The following is a 24479-nucleotide window of genomic DNA, read 5'->3' as shown; positions in this document are numbered from 1 at the left end:
GACCTCTAATCTACTGGTACCTCCCACTTCTTAACCCAACTGGAACCCTTCCGGGGGAAAAGGCATGGATTTGGAATCGCTGGGACTGATAAGTAGTGGCTGTCACACAGTTAAGAAAACTTTCGAGCCTTACTCAGGCTCTGCAGGAAAGATGGTGGCAGCTGACAGGCAACATCTGCCATTCAAGTAGGGTTGTGTGGTAAAATAACGCCGCCAACCCCCAGAGATGTCCGTGTCCTGATTCTCGGATCCTGCAAATGTGTTACCATACATGGCAAAAGGGACTTTGCAGCTGTGATTAAGTTAAAGGTCTTAACCTACGACATTATCTTAGATTATTCAAGTGGGTGAAATATAATCAGAAAGATCCTTCTAGAAGGGAGGCAGGAAGGTCAGAGTCAGAGAGGTTAATGTGACAAGGGAAGAAGTGATGGCGAGCACAAGCAAGTGTGTGCTGGGGGGTAGACTTGTGTCCTTACCATTCAGTGACCAAAGCTTTTGTGTTCTCCCACAAGAGTGCTGTATTTTGGCACTGCTGATTCAGAGCTTTTTCTCTGCCATCTTTGAATTGTGGAAGCGAATTAGCCATTTCTTGCAAGTGTTTCTTCTCGTCTTCACAGTCATCTAGCTCCTTATCCAGTCTGATTAATGATTTTTTCCTTGATCATGAAAGAGAAACGTTTGATAGCCAATTATTAGCCAACTTGACTTGACACACGTATGAGTAACTGAGGGGAGCACGCTAACTTAAATTTGTCCTCATGAGGTTTATAAAGACAAAAATTACACATTTCTATTACAGAGTTCAAGAGGCTCTCTGCATTTCCAGAAGACTAACCTGGTGTTTTAATTATAACAAATATACAAAGCCAGAAACAGTAACATTTTTTGTGTGTGATGATCACACTTGTAAAGGGTCTACATATGTATATGAGAGAAAGAGAGAAAGAGTATGTGTGTGTATACGAGTGGGAAAGAGAGTATGGTGTGGAGAGAAGGAAAGAGATAAGTGGCGGAGGACTACAAGGCTGCTAAGCAAGGGGTGGGGAGGGGGCAAGGAGGAAGGAGGAAGGAAGGGAAATCTTACATTTCGACCCTGTGTACAAAAAGCTCTCCCACATCAGTGAAAGACATTGGAACTGAGGATTTTAATGTGCAAACTAATACTGGTGGGATTAACTCCATTCGCCTAAGTCTAAATTGCTTTTATCACACACTATCTCTACTTCTCCCAACTTCTTTGGAATCTACTCCCATAAGACTTTCTCTCTCTACATATCCTCCAAAACTGCTCCTCAAGGCCTCCAGTAACCTGCACAATGCTAAATCCATGCTCCCACCTCGTGCACTAATCGGCAGCATCTGACACAGCTGCTCACATTCTGTTCCTTGAAAGGTCTTCTCACTTGGCCCCCAGGACTCTTGATTTTCCTTTTACTACACTGGCCACTCCTCAGAATCTTTGGCTGGTTCTTCGTCATCTCCTGGATCTCTGAACGTGGAGTGCCCCCAAGTATACGACGTGGACTCTTGTCTACTGTAACTCGCTCTGCTGGCCATCTTATCCATCTCATTCCCAAATGCTGCCAACTCTCTCATGTATGCTGGCAGCCCAGACCTCCCTCTCAACTCCTGATGCCATCTATCTGTGAGAGTCTTACTGATATAGCTACTTGCATGTCAAACTAAGTATATTGAATCTATCATTTCTAAAGTTGAGCAGGCCTATCTTTCATGCAATACCAAATAAACTTCAGCCTTTCTCGCCTCAGTAATGGTACTCAACAAAGTGAAATATTCAGTCCCTTTAACTCCATCTTGTTCAAGCCTGCACTGTTCCCACAGCCTTCAGGCTAATAGTCTCTGCTTTGCCTTACATGTAGACACACTAATCATTAGAGGAATTCTGCTTGCTTCTTGAGTTTTACCAAAACCACCTTGCCTCATTTTCCCTTCCCTTGACATAAAAGAAGGCTGAACTCTGTACTTTTTAAAGATGGATGTAAGAATTAGGTCTCCCATCTTCTTGGCTGGTGCCTCCTCGATCACGACACTTTTTCTTACCCCAAACGCTGACATTTTCAGTTTGAGCCTTTCAAAGCGTCATTGGGCATATGTACTGTGGACCAGTAACAGAAAGTCCAATCTTTCTTCTAAACCCCTGCCCAATGCGTGAACAAATCTTGTACACTCCACCGTCAAAATATATAGAGTCTTAACACTTTTCACCACCTCACTACGGGTCTGTACTACCATCATCCCTCACCTGGAATACTGAAATAGGTCAAACTAGACTTGCTGTGTCTTCCCTGGACTCCAGAGTCTACACTCAACACACCAGCTAGAGAGTCCTGTTACAACGAAAACCAAATCATTTCCCTCTGCTCAGGAACCTCCAATGACTTCCCAGTGCCAACTCAAAGAAAAAGCCAAGGTAATCACACGGCCTGCAAGTCCATTCATGAGCGAAGTCCCATTCTACTTATTACCTTTCTGACTCCCTTTCATGCCTCTTCCCCTCACCACTGACCCTCTCACTTCCTGGTCCCCTCTCAAACGTGCCAGGCCCCGTGCCGCCCCTGGCCTCCGTCACTGCTCCTTTGGCCTGATAGGTTCTTCCTCCAAGTAGTCACTTGGCTAGCTCTCTCATCCCACCTTACTCACAGGTCATCTTCTCAGTGAAATGTCCCTGATAACCCTATTTGAATCGTAACCCCCTCATTCTTCTTGCTTAATTTTTCTCCATAGCTTTTATCATCATCAAACATACTAAACATCTTACTCCTCCCACTAAATATGCTCCATGAGGAGCAAGAATTTTTGTCTATTTTGTTAACCACTGTATCTCCAGGACACGATACATACTTGATGTATCAATAAATTAAAAATTAAAGCAACTTATTATTTAACGATGTATAGTTTTCATTTATAAATTAATATTACTTATTATTCATTAATCTATAATAAAAAATTATTAACAATGGATCAATCACTACATCAGTAATTAGTTTAATACCGCATTAAGAACTGGGCACTGAGGAATGGAAGTCTCCTTAAGACTAAGGCCGCAGAGAAATTTCAGAGAAAGAGCTTGATCAGCTAAACAGACGCAAGAAATTACTGACTCTTGCTAACATTTTTGTTTTCAAGATCTAGAGGCCAACTTTGCATGCCAGAGTTAAAACAGCAGCACTCATAGAGAAGGCTATCAACCTCAGTTTACCCTCTGCTCAGTCTCCAGAATCAACACTAACTTTAGTTTAGTTCAATCTCATGTCGCCACCACCCCCCCCACCAACACTCCCAATTCAGTCTCCACCCTAATCTTGTTGGGAGGAAGAGGAGGAATTAAATAATGAAGGAAGAAGTCGAGATGAATATGGCACGTGCATCTGCCACCACTTGTTTCTTTCTTATCAAATGTGTGGAGTTTTCCGGGTCTCGCCCATCAGGAAAATACCCTAATAAATAAATACACGGCACTAAAGGGACTTGGAATGAACTCACGTCCTTTAAGCATATCTAATTTCAGTACTCCTTTGTTGATGAGAATGAAAAGTTAAAAAATAAAAAAGAATTATGTAACATTTGGTAAAGGCACAATGTCAACAAGAAAAAAGCTTATTTGAAAGGTCTAGAGAAAAGAATGCTGAAGACTGAAAAGGGTGGGACGGGACAGAAATGGAAAGACATAGGAAGTATGTGTTTCACCGAGTAGGTATTTGAAAATACAGAACAGTGTCACCTTGGATGGAAATGGATGAAAACAGTATTTACCGTTGTTTTATAGCTGGGACAGTTGGATCCTTAAGACCAACTTTACTGATCTGATTGTGCACATCTTGAATACTTTTCAGGAGGTCACTATTTTTGAAAATACAAGCCTCCAGTAATCTGTCTTCTTCAGTGAGTTCCTCCTGTCCACCATAGCTATGTGTCTCAAATAGGTTTTTGGACAAAGTATCGAGAAGTTTTTCACAGGAGGTATCTTCACCCCGTTCGGCATCTTTAAAGCTTATGTCAAGCATCTTCAAACGTTTATCCAAATGTCTGGCCTTATCTTTCATCAGATAAATTTCTCCCTCTTTATATTTTACAGTCAAAGTATCTTCTGGTACCACCTGTGAACCTGAGGCTGAAACGTCTTTAACAAGCTCAACGGAGAGTTCGACTGTTTTCAGAGAAGCCAAAAAATCTTCTAGAGCCCTGAGCGCATCTTTACTCCTCTGGACCCTGTGGTTCATCTCTTCGAGTTGCCCTCTGTGTTTCAGTATAATGTTCTGTGTTGCATGTAGTTCAAGTGGGTGTAATTCCTTTAATGCAAAGTTGCCCGACTGCTCCAAATTGTTACAGATTTCGATCTGTTTTGCTATAGAATCTTGGATATCCTAAAATAAAGGTAAGAAAAGCTGAAAAGACTGAGGCAGAAAAACGAAAGACTGCATGTCAGAAACTAACCTCAAATTATGTAACTAGACTTAAATCTAGAAAACCGCTTCTCAGTTTAACCAGGGCTGACAGTTTTAACAGAAGGAAACATTTTGATGACAAATGATTAGATGGCCCAGCTGTTTTATTTTCTTATACCGTTCCTGATGTTTCGATCTCCAAAAGAAAACAAGTATATAAATCTATTGCTTCGGTGAAAATTAAAGATTGAACCGTTGAGACATCCGTTTATAATCTGAAAAAACTTAAATATTTATTAAAAATAGGATTTGGAATAAGTAAACTGTGGAATATTCTAACTTAAGTATATGAGTCTAGTATAATATTTAAGATTTCAGTCATTGGAAAAGGCATTTATAAGAAATCCTTCATTTCTAATTCAAGGAAAATACCTCATTATTTATTCCATGGTATCTACTTCCAATTTGAAAGGAATTAAAGAGTTGAGAAATAAATAACAAGTCTACTAAATTATTGAAGATTTTTCTGTCCTGGCTTGTATTCTAAATATATACTCTTGATGTATAATTAAAAACGCATAAATATCTGAATCAATTATTCTATAAATATACCGTGAGAATTTATATTTACCCTCAGGTTTTGGTAAATGCCATCAGCATTGGTGAGATGAAATTCTTGAATGGCTAATTCATGGAGAAGGAGTAGGTCTGAGCCACAGAGAAGAAGCGATTCCTTCTCCACAGGTAACACAATCTGTAATGCAGCCTCTAAAGACTCCATTCTGGATGAAAAATAAAGCAGACATGAGGGGAAAGAAAACACAGCAAAATGATATCCTATAAAACATATTAAGGTCCATTACTTAACCAAGACAGAAAATAACTCTCCAATAAATATACATGCAACGATATGTACAGATCACCACATTAAAACCCAAACCCAACAACCCAAAATGCCAAAGAATGAATTGTTTGCTATAGCCAAATATTCTTAATAATTTAATAGATAACACACTGAATGGAAAATGGTAAACTATACTAAGCCTTTCCTTTCATTTCAAAATACAATTACTAAATGTAATTTAACTTTGCTTTGATGACAAAGAAACCTCATTATGAATACTAATTATTTTATTTGTAGAAATATAATAGAGTTCCAAGAATAGGCTCTACCAATAATATATTGAAATGTGTGACTCTGGATAATTAACATATAGACTCTGAGCCTCAGTTTCCTCCTACACGAAATGGGGATATGTACTGGGGATGCACATCCTATGTATAGGGGTAATAACAGCACTCTCATTTTAGCAATAAGGAAATCAAGGCCCAGAGACTTTCTGTGACATGGCCAAATTCACGCTCAAGGGGAGATAGCTAGCTTGAAGTTCTAGCTAAGTCTTGGCCAGTGGTGTGGCTTGGTCAGGTTATTCAACCTCAGTAAAATGGCGATCATAATGGTAGCCTCTCTTACTGTTTTGACAACTAAATAAAGTAACATAGTCGATACAGCTTAAAATGGCATTTAAAAATTTAGTAAACTCATTATCAATAGATCTCAGAATTATACCTGGTATTAAGAGTCATCTGAAACTCGCTCTCTTTTTCCTTTAATCTGTCTCTTGCTTTAATTATAAAAGGCTTCTTAATGTCACTCTCAAGCTCTTCTAACCTCAGTGAAGTGATTTCGAACTCTTTCCAGCAAGCATCAGTTTCATTTTTTAAGACCTAGATGAAACAAATTAAGTTATCAACTAATGGGTTAATAGACACAATTATTCTGTTCTTACAAAATGAGACATCCACCAACTGTGGGCACAAAGTTTCACGTAAAATACATTTTAAGAAAATGTTCTAACCATTTACAAGTTAAGTATCCTTCAGGGAACAATGATATTAACTGGCTGTCAGAGGACCCATTTAAATGAAGTCAAGGGAGTCGACAACGTGGCTTTCAATGGAACCCTTACTCCCTTCCCCTAAGTTAGGTAGGTGCACAGAATACGATTCAGAAAGACACATACAGAAGTAAGAAGAGATATTCTATTTCCTCTAGATAATAAATCTTTATTTCTCCCTAAAATAAAAGAAATTTGGAGTTAACCAAAATTACTTCTATCAAATGAGAAGTGAATAAATTTATGATTTATATTTAAACACGTAAAAATTCTATACCATTTCAGCTACTTATCTTAGTTATTTAAAAAAATAAAAAAGACACTACTGCAAAATTTTACTGCATGCTCACTAGTATAATTCGTTCTTCACTTTCCCCAAGGATTAATATAGCTTTTCTAACTAACTCATTATTCAGTCCCTGGAGCAAGGTCGCGAGGCAGTTTCTTAATTGCGGTGAAGACATGCTAAATCCACTACTTGAACAATAGATATTTTAACTTATGAATTTTGTTTATTCAAATAGAAAATAGAGAAGAGCCAGACAGTAGAGTATGACTCAGGAACTGGCATCATGAAAGGAAGATGGAAACTAGAAAATATGGGAGAGTACTACTGTAGGAACCACCCATGGCCCTCTCTCTACCTGATGGGTTTTCTGTGAAAGCTCACTCTAGCGTACTTCCAAGCATGCAACAAATGCTGCACTGCAATGTACAGATCATCTTCAAAATAAGAAAGGTATTTATTTGTAGAGTTTATAATTGATGTGCCCATCACTTGGTAGTTTTCCTATAGTTCCTGAATCAAATGCAATAATTCTTCTGCTGGCTCTCCAGGAAGATCATCCATCACTTAAGAGTGAAAACTCCCTCCACTGCCTGCCCCTTTCCTTATTGCCCAACATCAGATTGACACTGTGACAATTTGGTTAAGATGATGAACAACTGAAACAAATATGTAGGGTTTTCATGTATTATTAATTTTAGAGCAACACAGAAGTAGTGTTGGTTGAAACTGCCTCCAAACACATTGTTTTCACCAACTCATCTAAATCCTCATTCCCATCCCAAGAATAATCCAACATTTTGCAAACCACAGTATCTAGAGTATAAAACTGAGCATGAGCAATAAATTAAGACCCTGAACCAAAGTCTTTTCTGGGTTTGGTGCTTGGATGCAAATCACTTTCTGGAATCAGGTGACATTAGAAATGCAATCCAATGAAACGAGTTCTTGTTTTTGACCTCAGCAAAAATGGTGAAACCTAAACTTATGGTGACATTATTTTCTAATAAAAGATAAACTTCTCTAATAATGTTTTTAATAATTACCTGTAGATCTGTCAGTTTTTCCTGCAGACAAGCACTACTTCTTTCCTTGTCACTTGGGAAATCAGCGGTAATTCTGAATTTGTTGTTTTGCAGGTGTAGTTCAAGAGTTTCTCTGTGTATTTCATACCTGGGAAAAATTGAATGTGACATTACTAAATTTAAAAAATAAAACGAAATTTTTTAAAATTCATATCGATCATGCATGAAGAAACATCAGGGAATTTCTGTTTAAGTTACTAGACCACATGTAAAAATTGACTAAAAGGTAATAAAAACTTATTAAAGTATAACATGTTTCATTGACGAAAGATATTTGGTGGGCTTTCCAGTTGTTTAAAGAGTTTACCTCTCTTATGCTGAGTGAAGAAAGATAAATACCATATGATATCACTTATATGTAGAATCTAAGAAACAAAAAGAACAAACTAATCCAAAACAGACTTACAAATATAGAGGACAATGTGGTGACGCCAGAGGGGAGGGAGGTTGTGGGGCTGGGAGAAAGGCATGAGGGGTTAAAGGAGTACAAATTAGTAGTTAAGAGATGGTCATCAGGATGGGAGCCCGGCATAGGGAATGCAGTCAAAGATAATGTAATGGCCACACGTAGAGCCAGAGGAGTGATAGAGTAATTGGGGGATCGTTTCATAAACTATATAAATGCCTAACCGATGTACTATATACTCAAAACTAATAATAAAATGCGTATAAAAAAAGTTTACCTCTCTAATAAACTACTTATAGATGTACTGTGATCCTTTTCAAACTTCTCCATATTTTCTTCCTGTTGAGGCTTAAACTCTGATCTCAGGCTCAAATTTTTAATCGACTCCATTGCCTAAGCAAATATGCAAATAATAAACATAGAATATTCAATATACTTATCTGGAAAAGATAAATATTTTATGATGCAAAGTCATATCACTGATTCTTTACAACCCAAACCAGGAAATAATATAATTTATTTGAGGTTTCTCAGCTTGGAGAAAGGTCTTTCCATAGGACAGAAGAGATTATTATTAGACTGAGTCTCATTTTCTAATTGGTATGTCAGCATAGTGCGTTCTCCCAACCCCTAAATGCTTTTTCTTCTTGTGACCACATAGCCAACAACCACAAGCAGACAGAAATCTAGCATGCAGGAGCAGATTTCTGAGAACAAATATACCTCGTTCCTTCCCCATACCTTCTGACTGACCGTCTGGGCTGCGAATGCCCACTTACCTAGAATTCTAAATGAAAATTTAATTCTCAAGGAAAGTAAAAGAAATTACAATGAGAAAAGACAAATAATAAATGAACTAGTTCAACTCAATGATGCTGAGGCATCTGTACAGATTAAACTCAACCTCTTCTATTACTTCAACAGTAATGTGCACAGACAACATGCATTTATAATGGTTCAAATGGTCTCTTTTTGAAAGAACTGCCTGAATCCTCAGCATAAGATTGTTATGCTTGCTACAGCTTTGGTTCATTCTAATTCTTTGAAAAGCAATCTTCCTTGTATTAGTTAGGTAGGAATTCTCAGCCGATGAAAAGAAGCAAATAATTAAAACCAACACTTAATTAATAAGAAGTGGATTATTGTACACTTGGCCTTTTTCATTAGGTTTACTTCTAAAATATGTTATCCACTTTTGACACCTTTTCAGTTGATGGCTGATTATCTGATCTTGCAGATGGCACCTCACTGCGGGCATTCCTCCCTCCATTCTCAGATGTGTACATGGTCCCCCTAGGAAGAAATAAAAATTGCATATTGTAATAGAGGGAAAAAAATGAAGCCTAAAGGAGAATGAAAAATAAATAATACTCAATGTTATTTGACTTTGCAAGAGGCTTTATCTCGTTTTTTTTCCCCTGATGCAAAGCTATTCTTATGAAGCACTAACCTGTTTTTCGACGTGCCTCCCACTGTGGGCTGCAGTGCCATATGAATCTCGGAAGCACATTTCCGAAGTCTTTCTATCTTTTGTTCATAATCTCTGAGCACTCTCCTCACTTCCTGTTGACTCTTCTGCGAAGTCAGCTCTTCACACAGCTCCCGCAGGACAACCATGTGGTGATCAAGCTGGTATAGACTGCCTTCCTCAGAAAAGCAGGCCTAATTGAGGAAATAAAGCAGAAAATGTGTTTCAAATGAGTTTACATAATTAGTCCATGAGGATTAGAAACTAACAGATGTGTGTGGCTTTAACAACACGATCCTTCATAGGCCTGTCCACGGTGTGCCTGCTGTGGTAGCGGTCACAGGAAAAATAAAGATGAGGCAGTCAGGCCTAAAGGGAATCACCGCGGTCTAGTAGTAATGTAGTGAAGAACACCAAAATATGTCACCTCAAAATATGCCTCTTTGACAAGATTATTTTGGGTTGAAGGCAATTAGTAAGTAGTAAATACAGGAAAAACCCCCTCTTTTCTGACTAAAGACAGGAAATAAAGTCTCCCTTTACTGGAAACAGAGTCTCATCAGCCCACATAACAGGGGCCAGAGGAATCTGCAAACTAACCTTTATCCTATTAGTTACTTTTTCACCATTCACTAGCCCCTAGCCCAAATCCCTTTGTCTTGTCAGTTCTTCAGAAATGTATACTTTTGTCTAAAAGGTATAAAAGACTCCTGGCTCTTGTCACTTCTTTGGATCTTCAATCTTTTGTGAAGACTCATGCGGTACATGTAAAAAAATTCGATAACATGTGTATGCTTTTGTCTTAGTAATCTCTGTCAGTTTAATTTTCAGACCCAGCCAGGGACCCTAAGAGAGTCAAGGAGAACTTTTTCCTCCCCTAGAGGAGTCACACACATAATGAGCTCACAGTGCGACAAGTGTTAGGACAGAGACACTACCCGCCTTCTCTGTCAGTTAAGACAGAGAAAACCTACTCCATGTGAGGATACCATCTGAGCTCGATGCAAAAAAGCACAGGAGTCTTCTGGATAAAAGATGAGAGAGGGCATTCCTAGCAGAAGCAGCAGCCAAGAGAGGAAAAGCTCCAGATGTTCAGAAAGGACAAGTAGCCTCATACAGCTGGAGGGCATGACCCAGAAAGAGATGCTGAACGCATATCCTGAGGCCAGAGAATGAAGGACTTGCATGGCCTCCTAAGGAGTCTGGAGATGTCCTGGCTGTAAGGTGAGTCAGTGGCATTGGGTTTGTGGTTCAAAGGGACAGCTCTGGTGATGCATCTGGAAGATGATGTAACCTTCATCGTGCTGAGAAAATAACCTGGGCGGAGGGGAGTGGCAACACTGATGGAAAAGAAGAAAAGGCAGCAGCTGTTCTGAAGAGTAACAGATGGGACCTGGGACCCAACTCCATTAAGGCTGAGTGGGAAGGAAAGGGGAAGATGGGAAGGGAGTTCTGAGACAGCAAAGTCTTTCATAGCCAGGATGTGTAAGACGAAGGAACACTTGAGATTATTGGTTCGTTTTTTGAATATGCTGCATGTGACATCTCTGAAGAACACTGGTGATGTCTCCGTTAGAAACAGAACCTGGAGCTCAGGGGAAAGGGCTCAGCTGGAGATAAAGGTTTAGGGCCATCACTGTAGAGAGGGCAGCTAAAACCCCAGAGTGCAGAAAATGGCCTAGAGCAAGGATGAAATTAGCCAAAAACAGACCCCCAAAACTAAAACATTAAGATAACACAATTAAAAAGGGGTATTTGTGAAGTACACTGTAAAGAAGCATCTCCCCCCTCCCCGCCCCCGAAAAATAAGAAAAAACAAGGAAGATTGACACCAGGAGAGCCACAGCAAAAAAAAAAAAGTTTAAAAGAAGTGAAAAGAGGGGTCAGTATTGTCTAAAACATAGAAGTGTTCAAATAGGATGAGGGCCAAAAGGAGATCATTAGATCTGCCCCAGTTGGTTTATACCCTGATTTGGTATCTTTCACAAAAGCTGTGCTTCTGAGGACACTGTGTCCTCACAAAAAGCAACTGTGGATGCTTCGGCAACGGGTGGCACATGTGTAACCAGTCTCAAGGACAGGGCCACTGAAAATATCAGGGAAGTCATGAAATATTAACTCAATCTGAATTTATCTCACTTCTAAAAAGCAAGCAGCACAAGCTCTAGTTAGAACTCGAACCATATAAGGGATAATCCCCAGGGGACGAGATGGCTGACGTAATTTTTAAAGCAGATTTAATCCTACGTAAAAGACATACACAACCCTTTAGGTAAAACCACAAAATGTAAATAGAAAAAGGTGGTTTACCTCATGTTCCTTGATGAGATTCTTGGTCTTTCCTCTGCGAATTAGTTTCCTCTCTTTATTTATTTGTTTTTCAAGTCTTGAAATACTGTCACTAAGTTTTCCTTTTTCAATGTCTATTTTTAGTTGTTGAATATACAAAGACATTTCGTGTTGAAGAGACTGCAAACAAAGGCATGTATTAACCATGGGAACAGAATGTATTAAAAAGGTTTTCATTAAAAACACAATAAAAAATGCTCGTAGTAACAAAGGAGAGAAATAGAACTTATGAAATTCTGATTCATCTTTGTGTCTTTGGGGAGGATGTTTAAATGTATACCAGACTCATAAACCTATTTTTTTCCTAACAACTAAAAATGTGTTAGACACCATTAAGAGAATTAAAAGACAAGCTGCAGACTGGGAGAAAACAGATATAAAATATACATCTGAGCCTATGCAGAAATAACAAGTTACTATAATGTGTAACCTGGATGAGATTATGAAACATATAAAAAAGAACACTGAGAGAAAACTGTGGAAATATGAATAAAGCATAAATTTAGTTAATAATGTATCAAGATTAATCCATTAATTGTGACAAAGATACAATATTAATGTAAGATGTCAATAATAGGGAAAACTGGGCATGGAATAAAATAGAACTCCTTCTACTATCTCTGTAATAACTGTAGCAATTGTACTATCTCTGTAAATCTAAAACTGCTCAAAAATAAAGTTTATTTCAAAATGTGTTTTAAGACCTTTATGAGAATATATTCAATTATATTACTTTATTCTCTCTATATATTCAAACACATGCAAATAGTAAATACTAAATACCATTTACTGAACACAATGTCTGTGATGGGTGCTTTATATAAATCCTTACAGCAATCCTGCCAAGTCAGTGGAATTATTCCCGTTTTATCAGTGAAGCTCCTAGAGGATAGCAATTTGCCAGGGTCACAGCTGCTAGATCCAGGTTTATCCACCTGCCACCAAAGCCTATACCTGTGAAACTCTGGGTTTGTGTGTCCATATGTGGCAATGTGTTGTCTTAGTCAGGATCCAATTAGGAAACGAGAAAACACTAACTATTTAACACAGAGGAAATTATATGCAAGGGACTGATTACACAAGAGACGAAGGCCAAAGAGGAGACAGTAAGGCAATCCAGAGATCAGCATCAGCACAAAGCTGCTACCACCGCTGGGCTGGAAACGTTAGTAAAACCCAGGCAGAAGGGTCAACCATCAGAGTCTGGAATTACGGAATCTGCAGCCAGGGGTAGACACAGCTGCCAGAGATACTGTCCGAGGGAGAGGAAAAGAAAGCCTCTGGGCTCTCCCTTGTCCCCACCTCATCCGCCCTCTAATCTCCAGTGCTGTCATTGGCTGAACACAAACAGAAGCCAGGTGCCGCAGGAGTTGAGATGCACAACCTCCAGGGATCAGCCCTCGGTGATACAGAGTGGACAGGGGCACCACCAAAAATGACTGGAGCCAAACAGCTCCAGGGTCAGATCCATAAGCTTAAGCCCCACATACAAATGCATGTTCTTACCTCCCACTTGGCACAGGCATCTCTACTCTTTTCTTCCAAAGACAGTTTTACATTCTCAGTCACATTCTTTTTCAGTTCTTCAACAGCTTTCAAATACTTGGCCAGACTTTTAGAATTAAAAATTAATAGGGCTTCCTAAAAAACAAAAAAACAAACAAATGAAAACATGCAAATGAGAACATGAAAGCCTCATTCTATTGCCAAGTCCTCAAAGCTAATTTTGGTAGGTCTTTCACAGATAGAACCAGGAAAAGGACTCTAGGAAGACTAAAGATTTAAGGAAGACTTCTCTTCATAAAGTGAGGTTGATATTCCATTTGCATGCCTGAATTCTTTTGAAAAAAAATTGCAAAATATTTCTTATTGAAATGTAGTTACACATTTGAGGCCCAGATAAAGACTTCTTTATGATAATAAATGATTTTTGTTGCCCCTTTGATAAATAATGAAAAGGCTTGTTGTGCAGGGTGATGAGCCACTGGCAAAGTTTCCTACAAAGTTCTTAAGTAGTGAGCAGGCAACCCACTGCATAAGCAACACAATATGAAGGGTACACCAGTGTGTATTAGAGATTAGTGTTACAATGATATACCATTTATAGCAGTGTTGATATGGCAAATATTTAATATTGTACACAAGTATTCTATGCTACACGGCAACATTATCTTTCCATGGACTAAACACATGGACTAACCACATTGATAATCCCATCCCACAGAAAGAGGGGCAGTGTTTAGGGATGGGGACTGTCTCGCCAGGAATATGTCTGCTTCTTACCTCACACTAACTCGCTCTTATAGACTATTACCTGGCAATAATACTCTTAAGAGCAGAAACCTGGTTTAGGTCATTGGAGAATGACAGAAGAAAAAATAGCGTGGGCCCTGTGAAAGAGGCATCAAATCTGTAGGAGATGAGAAGACAAAAGTAATTGTAGGGGAGAAGGCAATTAAGCAGGGTGGGAAATTTGTCCACACGCTCATTACATTATTTATTATGGGCCTAGCACAGAAAAGGTACAATGCTAAGCCCCAGAGACCTCCTCGAAAGCTTCCTGCTGGATTTATGACCTAGGGAGATATTCTAACCCTATATGCTGGCAGGGGGCTCCTATGACCCCTGTGTCCCTGGAGACCCAGGGGTTTCAGCAAAGTACCTGGCAGCGTAGGGGCCTTGCAACTACTTTACTAAATGCCAGGCACAAATAGAGTAAATGCCTGGTTTCATATTCCAAAAGGAAGGTGGCTGGTGAAGGAAAATGGTGTGAAAACCAGCTGACACCTCTAAGTCTTCTCTCTGGAAGAGAAAAGGTCTGGAGTGCCAACTTTTTCTTTTTCCTTCTCGCCTTCTTGAAATGACTAAATCTATTCCCTGGAAATCCAACCTAGGATTATTTAAAAGAACCAGAGATTCTTAAGGTCAGTTCAGCACTCAGAGTAATCTCAGAGTAAAAGTAGGGGGAAAAACGACAGAGAATTGGTCAAAGTTGGTGGCTACCAAAATACAACCAGCATAAGATAGCTGTGGGAAATGGCTGATACTAAGGTTCAATATGGCTATCAATCCTGAGAGCCAGAATAGGGTTGAGGCCCAGAAAAGAGAAGGAGGCCACAAGAGGATGGAGAGGCTGTTAGGGCAGGTCCTGCTCCGGAGACTGGACGCAGTGGCACTGGACGTATTGCTTTACTTCCTCTCTATCTCCCACAAAATGCCTAACTCATTTTAAACATTCGAGAAGGGTGTTAACTACTGAGTAAGTGAACATAGGAAAGAACATATATTACCCTAGCTCTCCAACGGTCCAAGGATAGAGACCTTGTTTTACCTTTACTTCCTATTCCCACCCCGCACCCCGCCCCCACCTGCACCAAGTACCTCCCACCGTGTTAATTAATAAGAGTCTAACGTGGATACATCTTAAGCTGCCTATCAAACCATGAAAAGTCAGCCTAAAATTGTCTGTATAAAACATTCCTGGGTCTTTATTGATAAACATGCACCCAAAAATAACTTCTATCAAAGCATTTTAATAATAGTGTTATTTTACATTTGGAGAATTTTAACTACTTAAAGTATCTTCACACACCTTATTTTGATTTAAAGCCTCACAATAAGTTTGGCAGCTGGATAGTGCTAGAATTATTATGCCTGTTTTCGTGATTTAAAAAGCCAGAGAAATTAAATTCTTGCTCAATGTCATAAGAGTCAGCTGTGCTCTTTAGACTATATCACTGAATCCATTTGGCAGGTCTACAATAATGTTCTGAATTTTAAAAATTCTTCCTTTGAATGTTTATTTTTAAGAGTCTCTGGGGAACAATGTATAAAACCAGGAAATTTTTAAAAGTTACAATAACACTGTGTATAATTACAGTGGTGGAAACGTTTTGATTTCAAATTATGAGTAGCTAAATAATAAACACCCTACATTTGACGGCCTAAAGAGTCCCACCTTATATTTTGAAATGAGTCCACTCTGGCTCTCTCTTTGGCCAAGTAACTGCTCAGCCCTTGTAATATATGATTCCAGTTCCTTCAGCGATTCTTCCACCTTCTGCTTGACATCTAGGTCCGGTGAAACATCAGTTGAGTTTTTCAACATTGCAACTAAGTTTATCATGTTGATCTGTTAAAACAAAAAAATTCTCAAGTTAACACTTGGCTCAACTTCTTTAGTAGCAACTAACATTTTCCCACTAGACATAAGAATATCCTATTTAATATATTGGTATTTTCCAATATGCTTTAAACTATAAAAAGAAAATATGATGCAAAAGTAATATTTTATAAAACATTTCCAAACTATAGTGCAAACCCCATCTCTTCCCTGTCTTCCCACTGACCAGTCAGTTTTAAAGACTAAAATCATGAAATATGGAATATCAAAGCAAGACCTGGACTTTCTCTTTAGCTTCTTGAATCTTTGCCTGAAGTCCAGCTTTGAGAACATGTTGGAGGGACTCCTGGCTTGAAATATTTTGTATGTCCATTTGTAAAGTGTCTTCCATTCTGGACACAAGCTCTTCATACATAGAGCCTTTGGCAATAAGATGCTATTTAAAAAAATTAAAGTGAGACCACAATAAACATTCTGATTATATGTTAAACATTAATAAGCTCATCAGAAAAATCATAAAAAGATAATTATTAATCTAAAATGAGGCAAATGTATATTCTAAAAATGCTATTTAAAAAATTCATTTTTAAATTTATATTAATGCAATGAGATTCTGAGCAACATACTCTTATAGATTATTCTTATATACTAAGCACATCAATAAAACAAAGACTAGAACTAATACAATGGCAATAGAGAGAAAATAAGTTAAGAGAATAGTAATAAACTTTAAAATTAAGTTACTCTAAGTCAAATCATTTGGAAGGGAATTTGATGAATGTCACTGGATAAAATGATTTGAAAAATCATATTTTGAGACCCATGCTTTGTATAGACTATAAAAAACAAACCTCAAATTTATCAGAAAGTTACATATAAAATATGAAACTACAAAAAGAAGAAATCATCCAAGAAAATTGATCTGCTCTCTGGATGTGGAGGGGCCTTTTTAGACATAAGAGTAGCGACAGAAATGGCTACATAAATTTTTAAATTTTCTATGTGAAATAAAATAAACAACTTAAAAGTCAACAATTTGGTAAAAATATCTGCTACACAAATGTAAATGGCTCATGACTCAAAGAGTTCATAATTTCAACAAGAAAAATAATAAGATCCCAAAGAAAACTTAGAAAACACAAGAACAGATGAATCACAGAAAAAAAAGAAACTAATGAACATAAGGAAAGATAGTTCAATCTTACATTTAATCAAATAAGTACAAATTAAAATGAGGTATTACTTTTCAGTTGTTAAATTAGCAAAAAAAAAAATTTACTTACAACTCAAAGGTTGCATGGGAATGATAAATCAGAAATACTGTAGGATCTCAACTATGTAAATGTTGATTTTGTTTATCTTAGAGCAGTGGAATTAGGGTGATTTTTATTTTCTTCTTCAAACTTTAACTCATTATTTGAATGTCTAAAATTAGCACATTCATTTATAATTTCAAAGTTTCCCTTTTTAATTATGAAAGTACCAAAAGCTCACGGAAAACGTGTGAACGAGAATAGAAAGGTATAGCATATAAAGGAAAAGTTCCCCTTCTTCCCTTTCTCTCCCTTAGCTGTTATTTAATCAACTAGTCACACATTCTTCAAAAAATACTTTTTACCTACCATATACCAGGAAATGTACTAAGAGGTGGGCATAATGCAGAATCAAGATAGAGTTAGTTGTTTGTATATCTTTACACATATTTTTTCTATGGATATAAATGCATAAAGGATAAAAAAAGTAACTGTTTTAAAAAGAAAAAGATCACATAAGACATACTGTTCAGTAACTTGCATTTCTTACTTTTCAAGATATCTTGATCCAATAAAGATCTACTTAATTCCTTAACAGAAGTATATTCTACCACATTAGCATTTTCCCTGTTTACAAGAGGGATCATTGTTATTTTTTTAAGCATTCTTTAAATATTGAATTTCTCATTCCTCGCTCATTTCTTTGAAATAAATTCCAGATACAATGAATAAATACATAAAAAATTAAACTAGAAAAACACTAGCAGATTGCACAGGTAAGTTTATACAATATTTTCCAAGCAATAAGAAGTATCACTCATAAACAAATGAAAACACAAAATGCTATATAGATATATCTTTTCAGAAAGGTAGATTTTTAAAAATTACATAAATGTTCCTTTTTCCTGGGTACTTTCCATCTTAGTGTAATTTATGACATGCTCCATAAATTTTATGGCTCAGCTTGGAACTCAGTAAAAACCACAATTGTAACTTCATTCCCAGAAGAACTGAATGATATTAAAACACACTCTTGCCTCATTGCTTTTCAGTGAGTCGAATGCCTGAGAATAAAGGCAGAGTGGAGTTTTAACAACATCTGTCATCCTCCTTGCATCACGTAAAGAAGGAAAAGTGGCTTAATAAGTGGATGAGTTACCAAAACATAGACTGTATAAACTCTTACGTTCATACTACACTGAGCTATAGGAGATTGTACTCACTCATCTCATTGCCCTCTGATACAAGAGAACATTTTACTCTCCATTTTGTAGCTGGAAAAATTAGTTAAAGAACTTAGACTCATAAGGTATTATCAGTGGTCTTCTAATCTATCTTGTCTTCAAGCAAAATCACAGCAAATGACTACGGATGAGAATCTATGCCATTATAAACCTCAAAAAAGAATATTCAAACAGTAGTCTTATTACTCTTAACTCTAAAACTTTTTATTTATCTTAATACATAAGTCTACAACCATGAAAGGAGTCCTTTAATATTTTTACACTCATACCTGTAGAGATTCTTCCATTGATGCATCTATATCACCTTGATGTCTCAGAAGATCCAAAACAGATTTGATTTCTGCCTCCCAGATTTCCACTTGTCCAATGAGTTTTTCAATCTCTTCAGCCACATTTAGTTGCCCTACAGATTGTCTATTTTCTTTTTCATGTTCTTCCCCAGCCTACAACATTCAAAATGATCACAAAGAAAATGACAACGTTTACATTATCAAATAATTAACTTTAAAAAGTTATATCTGTTTTTCCTGAATAGTACTAATTCAACATAGTTTACCAATTTAAGACTTAGTTTTTGAACAATGATAATTATACTTTATCATAGTACATATTACTTAAATGTTAAAAGGTTTGTTTATATATATTTTAATGATAATCTCATTCCTATCAGCTACTCTTATCCTCATTTTATATATAAGATAACTTACAAAATTAAGGTATTGATTGTATAAACACATTCTAAACCTTGTATACAATTTAATTAAATCTAGCTATTAGCAATAGCAGTTGTGAAACACTGTCAAGAGAATCAAATTTCAACAAAATTAAGTCTTTTCTCATAATAATCTCTCAATAGCCTATCGGTTGATAATGCTACAGCATTATATGATAAATACATTCTTAAAGTTATTTTTAATCAGATATTTGAAATGCATGAGAAGAATACAGTATTCTACATTTTTTTATTCTAAAAGTACATTAACAAATTCATATCTTTCAAGATTTTCTCTTATTAGGTTTCCTTATATGTAGTAGGAAAACATTGGCACTCCATTATAGCAACTGGCCGAAGCCAATTAAATACTACATTCTTAAGTAAAATTTTGTAAGTTATTATTCTGAAAGCGACACCATTTAAAAACCATAGGTATTATATTTTACTTCTGTACGATTTTTATTTTGTGTTTCTTTTCTTATCTATAATCTAAGAACACCCTTTAAATTACCCAGTGAAGCAAGAAATAAAGATTATATTTTCCCCCATTTTATGGAGAGGAAGCAGGACACAGGCCAGAGGCCAGTTCGATGCTAGACAATTTCTGAGTGCTAGCCAGAAATAATCTGAAGAAAACATTTCCACAGCTCAGAAGTCACGACTGCTTTGTGTAGTTGTGGAACTCCTCCATAGGTGGACACAGGCTTGAGCATTAAAGGATACTTCCTGAAGGGGGCCTAAGCATTTTACTAGAAAATGATTAGACTTTAAATGTTAGCTAATAATCACATTTACCACTGGCCCAACAATATGGTTTTTTCAAAATAAAAACAGTGAAGTTAAATTATTTCTATATAGAAATGGAAACCATAAAGTATGACTATTTTACCTTTATATTCTGATTGTGATTTTCAGGAAGTCCTACTGACATAGCCTTTGACAAATCAACAGTTACTTTTTCTTCTCTGGATAGCTGAATATTTCCAGAACTGTCAAGAATGGGCTGGTCCTGTATTTTTATAAGTGGCAGTTTCATTTCCTATAAAAAAAATTAATGTCATAAAATTCAATGTTTATAATTTTTATGCTGACATTACCAACAATAAATGGACATAATATATTTTAAAATATAAACATTTCCCTTAAAACACTTCAATCCCAAATTGTTAGTAAGAAAGAGAATAACTTAATAACTTAAATTCAATAATTATTTATTGAAGGTCTTCTTTTTTGAAACACTATGTCAATATAAAGATAAATAAAGCACAGTATATGTTCTTAAGGAGCTCGAAATCTAGTAGACGAAAATGCTTCTGCTATTCTTTAATGGTAAAAGAATTTCAAATAGAAAGCTATATGTTATACGTCCAAACAAAAACATGTACATAAATGTTCACGGGAACATTATTCATAATAGTTGAAAAGGTAGAAAGAAGCCAAATACATGAACTGATCAATGAATAAATAAAAAGTGGCATAGCTATACAATATAGACTATTATTTGGCAATAAAAAGGAATGAAGTACTAATATATGCTACATGGATGATCCCTGAAAACATTACCTTAAGTGAAAAATGCCAGAAAGGAAAGACCACATATTATATGATTCCACTTATGTGAAATATCCAGAATAGGCAAATCTTTAGTTATAACATGGATTAGTGGTTGACTAGGAGGACTGGGAAGTTGGGAGAAAGTGGGGAGTGACTGCTAATAGGTACAGAGTTTCTGTAGAAGGTGATAAAAATGTCCTGAAATTGATTATGGTGATGACTGCATATATAAAAACTCTGAATATACGAAAAACCTCTGAGTTATACACTTTAAATTAGTGAATTGTATAGTATATAAATTTTATCTCAATGAAACTACTACCAACAACATACAAACAAACAAAACTTACGAGCTGAGCTTTAGGGATAAACTTTCTCCATCTTTTATTCAGCCTTCTCAGTTCTCTAGAAACAGATGATCCAACTTCATCATTGCTGACTTGGATTAAGAAATTTCCCACTTCATTTAAAGTAGTATGCTCTAGATTCCACTGGGATAGTGTCTCAAAGGGAACCTACATAACATATAAGCAACATAATACTTTAATGACAAAATATTTGTCTTTTTATTATCGAGTTGATTCTAAGCAAAAGTGAGCATAAGGTTTTTGCAGAAACTCTGACCCTCCACTTGGAAGATTCCCCCATCCCTATTGGTCTATCTCTTCATACTTAATCACTAATTGGCAGGCGCCAGCTGTCTGTCATCACTCCTGGTCCTGGACTTTTAGGAAGGAACTGATCTACCTTTCTACATGGGTGATGAGCTTAAAGCAAATGTTCTCAAACTTTATTAGTTCATAGCGCCTTTAAGTCTCAGTATTTTTTCCCAGTGTCAGAAGGATGATCTAAAAGTTCTCATTTTTAAGTAGTCAGGGCCAAACAACTTAGAAATAATTTGCATGGTGTCCAACAGATTGATGTTGCCGTGTCTCCTTCAAATTTTAAATTATCTTAAGAGTACGTTTTTGCAGCTCAGGGCACCTTAGCAGAGTTTGGGAACAGCCAAGCATAAAGTTTTATTTTTCTCAGAGTTATGTGAATTTTAATAAAAGATCTTTAAAATCAGAAGAACTGTTGAAAGCCAAAGAATTGAATTTCTAGTATCAATATATGTAACGGGGAGAAGTAATGAATCACTAAGCTCTCAAATATTCTTTTTGCACTCATACACTTACATAAATTTTACTTTCATATAAACAGCTGATTTTCCATTGAGCTACTTGGAAAATGTTTAATCTGAGAGGCCATCTATAGCCATTTGCAACAGATGAAAAAAAAAAAAAAAACTACCTCAGAATAATCATAAAACAAATTATTACATGAATAGCAAATGACAACAATAATGAATTACACTGAAATGTCTTCCACAGTTCTCCACAGAAATCTAAGGTATTTTGCTTTTCCTCATCTAAAAACTCAGGAAGGTTTTAGAGCACAAAGTTATTCACTCAAATGGAAAAATTAAACTTTTAAAACATTGATTTATTTTAAAAGTGTCTATATGCTATATAGTACTCCAAGTCTTTTATTTCCTTTCCAAAGAATGTGGCACTATATCTTCCAAAAGCTACATTGTGTATGTAAATTATACTTTGATAAAGCTGTGTGTGTACATGTTTTTGTATAACCTATAATGAGGAGAAAACTTCCTTTTGGTGGTTATATTAGGAAGAAACTAAACTTTTTCTAAACTCTGGAGAATGTTCCAATTGTCATGCTTACTCTTCCCCAGCCTCTCATTTTTAGACAGAAAATGAGGGTCTCCATAAAACAAAACAAACAAAAAAAACAGCAAAAACAAAACAAGACAAAAAAAAATACAATTGAGCAGGTGCCATTAGACTGCAAATACCTCTTTAATTTGCTCCTTCTTTGTCTCCTCAAAACAAGCCTTTAGTAAGCGAAGCTTTTCTATATAAGTAGCCCAACACACCAGAACTTTTTGTAGAGTGGACTTCACATTATATATGCTTTTTGTATACACAGAAATATTATCTTCCAGCATCTTATACTGTTCACCAATACTCTGATATTCTCCACCTATAATGTTGACAAAACAAGAAAATAATCTTAAAAAGTTTTTTATTAATAAAATACTGTTAAGAAAAATATTTACATATTTATTAACAGTGGCAAAATAAATATGTACTCTAATATTAAAAGTGAATGCAAGGATTTTCCAAAGAAAACACATATATAAAACCAATTTCTAAAACATTACAAAGAAAAAGAAACAAATGAAATGCTATTTTAAGTGACGGTCATTCCATCAAAAAGTAATTGTGCACCTTTACCCAAATTCTTATGAATTTCTTCACATTTTTGAAAAGGAGTTTCAAGTTGAGCGAGGAACTCTTTTTCTTCAATAAATTTCTGAGGGAGGGAAACATATGAACAGTTTTTACTTTTTAAAATGTATCAAGAAATCCAGATATAGACACGTAAACAAACACTGATGAAACACTTAAGTGCCAAAATTTCTTAAGGTTTTAATATTACATATTTGGGTAGAAAAAGAAGAGCAAATCAAAAAGAAAGACAGTTAAGGTCTAGGAGACGTAAGTATGAACACAATTATGTAGGTATGAAGCCTGAAACCATTGTGATGGGGCTCTACAGTGGTTTTCCTGTCTCACAGGAAACGGCACGTTAAAAATAGCAATTTGAAAATTTCCTGCTTCACATATTTATTAATACTGCATAATTTTTATTAGTTTATTTCATATATTTTATTAACATTGAATAATTTTTGATTAGATATATATTAGAGTAAGTTATAAATAGTACCATCCATCATGTAAAAGCATTCGAAAAACGACCATTAATCAAATTATTATGTGTCCTATGCAAGCAAATTCTGCTATGGAAAAGTACAGAGTTAATTAAAAACTCATATGTATTGTGAACTTATTATATGCCAATGGTATGATTATTTAAATGAAAAAATTTTTTTCAATCAAAGACAAGAAATGAAAATATTCAAAATTTAGTCTAATTCAGAATGATACTTCCATCTGGGAATGTGCAACGCTTAAATCATAAATTGTAAATAAATCTCTCTACATCACATTTTTCCATTTTTCAACTAATCTTGAATTTTTCTTTTTTGTCCCTCATACGAAAAAGGAAAAAAGAAATAAGGACTAACCATAGAAATGACATTTCTAAGATGCTTTAGTTGTAATTTATAAATGAACACACATATATTTAAATCACCTGAACATTTTTTCCTATAAAGTGTAAGAGGTAAATCCTCTCCCCCAAAAAAGCCGCATGATAGCACCTACTGCTTTTCCCACTCTCAAAACTAATAGGCTAAGATTAAAATGCTCTAAGAATAATTTAATTTTGAATAAACCCATGAATCTGAGTAGGAAAAAAATATTAAACGAGGTGTCCAATAAGTGAAAGTAGGAATTTTTAGTGGAAATAACTTCCAAACTTTCTCTATTGTGTTAACTAGCCTGGTTAATACAACTTCTGTTGTAGTAAATAACACTGTTTTCTCTTTCTTATTCTTCCCTGATGTGTTATTTGACTACCTGTAATTCTTTTCTCCAGGCAATTTTTAAGCTAATGAAAGCTACCAACAAAATGCATCTCAGAATCTTTTCAGGTCGAAATTGTGCCGCCCCCCCCCCAAAAAAAAAAAATGCAAACCCAGCACCTAGACATGCAGAATAGTT

General features: G+C 36.1%; 1 protein-coding gene across 17 annotated transcripts in view; it reads right to left on the bottom strand.

Moving 5' to 3' along the window:
* Positions 1-24479, bottom strand: part of SYNE2 (spectrin repeat containing nuclear envelope protein 2) — a 272956-nt gene that overhangs the window by 163114 nt on the left and 85363 nt on the right. For 14 of the 17 annotated variants that reach the window (XM_036238293.1, XM_036238291.1, XM_036238296.1 and 11 more), the window contains 17 exons: positions 23082-23166; positions 22646-22833; positions 21141-21305; positions 20126-20275; positions 18791-18964; positions 16302-16460; positions 15860-16033; positions 13408-13542; positions 11863-12021; positions 9535-9746; positions 9287-9377; positions 8362-8477; positions 7640-7766; positions 5980-6137; positions 5041-5191; positions 3778-4388; positions 480-659 (listed from right to left, as the gene is read on the bottom strand). In XM_036238293.1, coding sequence (XP_036094186.1) covers positions 480-659; positions 3778-4388; positions 5041-5191; positions 5980-6137; positions 7640-7766; positions 8362-8477; positions 9287-9377; positions 9535-9746; positions 11863-12021; positions 13408-13542; positions 15860-16033; positions 16302-16460; positions 18791-18964; positions 20126-20275; positions 21141-21305; positions 22646-22833; positions 23082-23166 — 3035 coding nt within the window. The remainder of the gene's footprint in view (positions 1-479; positions 660-3777; positions 4389-5040; positions 5192-5979; positions 6138-7639; positions 7767-8361; positions 8478-9286; positions 9378-9534; positions 9747-11862; positions 12022-13407; positions 13543-15859; positions 16034-16301; positions 16461-18790; positions 18965-20125; positions 20276-21140; positions 21306-22645; positions 22834-23081; positions 23167-24479) is intronic. The other 3 variants (XM_036238297.1, XM_016141765.2, XM_036238304.1) reach the window with 1 other exon arrangement.

This window comes from Rousettus aegyptiacus, unplaced genomic scaffold (genome assembly GCF_014176215.1).
Source record: "Rousettus aegyptiacus isolate mRouAeg1 unplaced genomic scaffold, mRouAeg1.p scaffold_m13_p_3, whole genome shotgun sequence".
NCBI classification, from domain to species: Eukaryota; Metazoa; Chordata; class Mammalia; order Chiroptera; family Pteropodidae; genus Rousettus; species Rousettus aegyptiacus.
The sequence above is the reverse complement of the archived record's forward strand: the minus strand, read 5'-3'. Positions and strand labels throughout refer to the sequence as shown.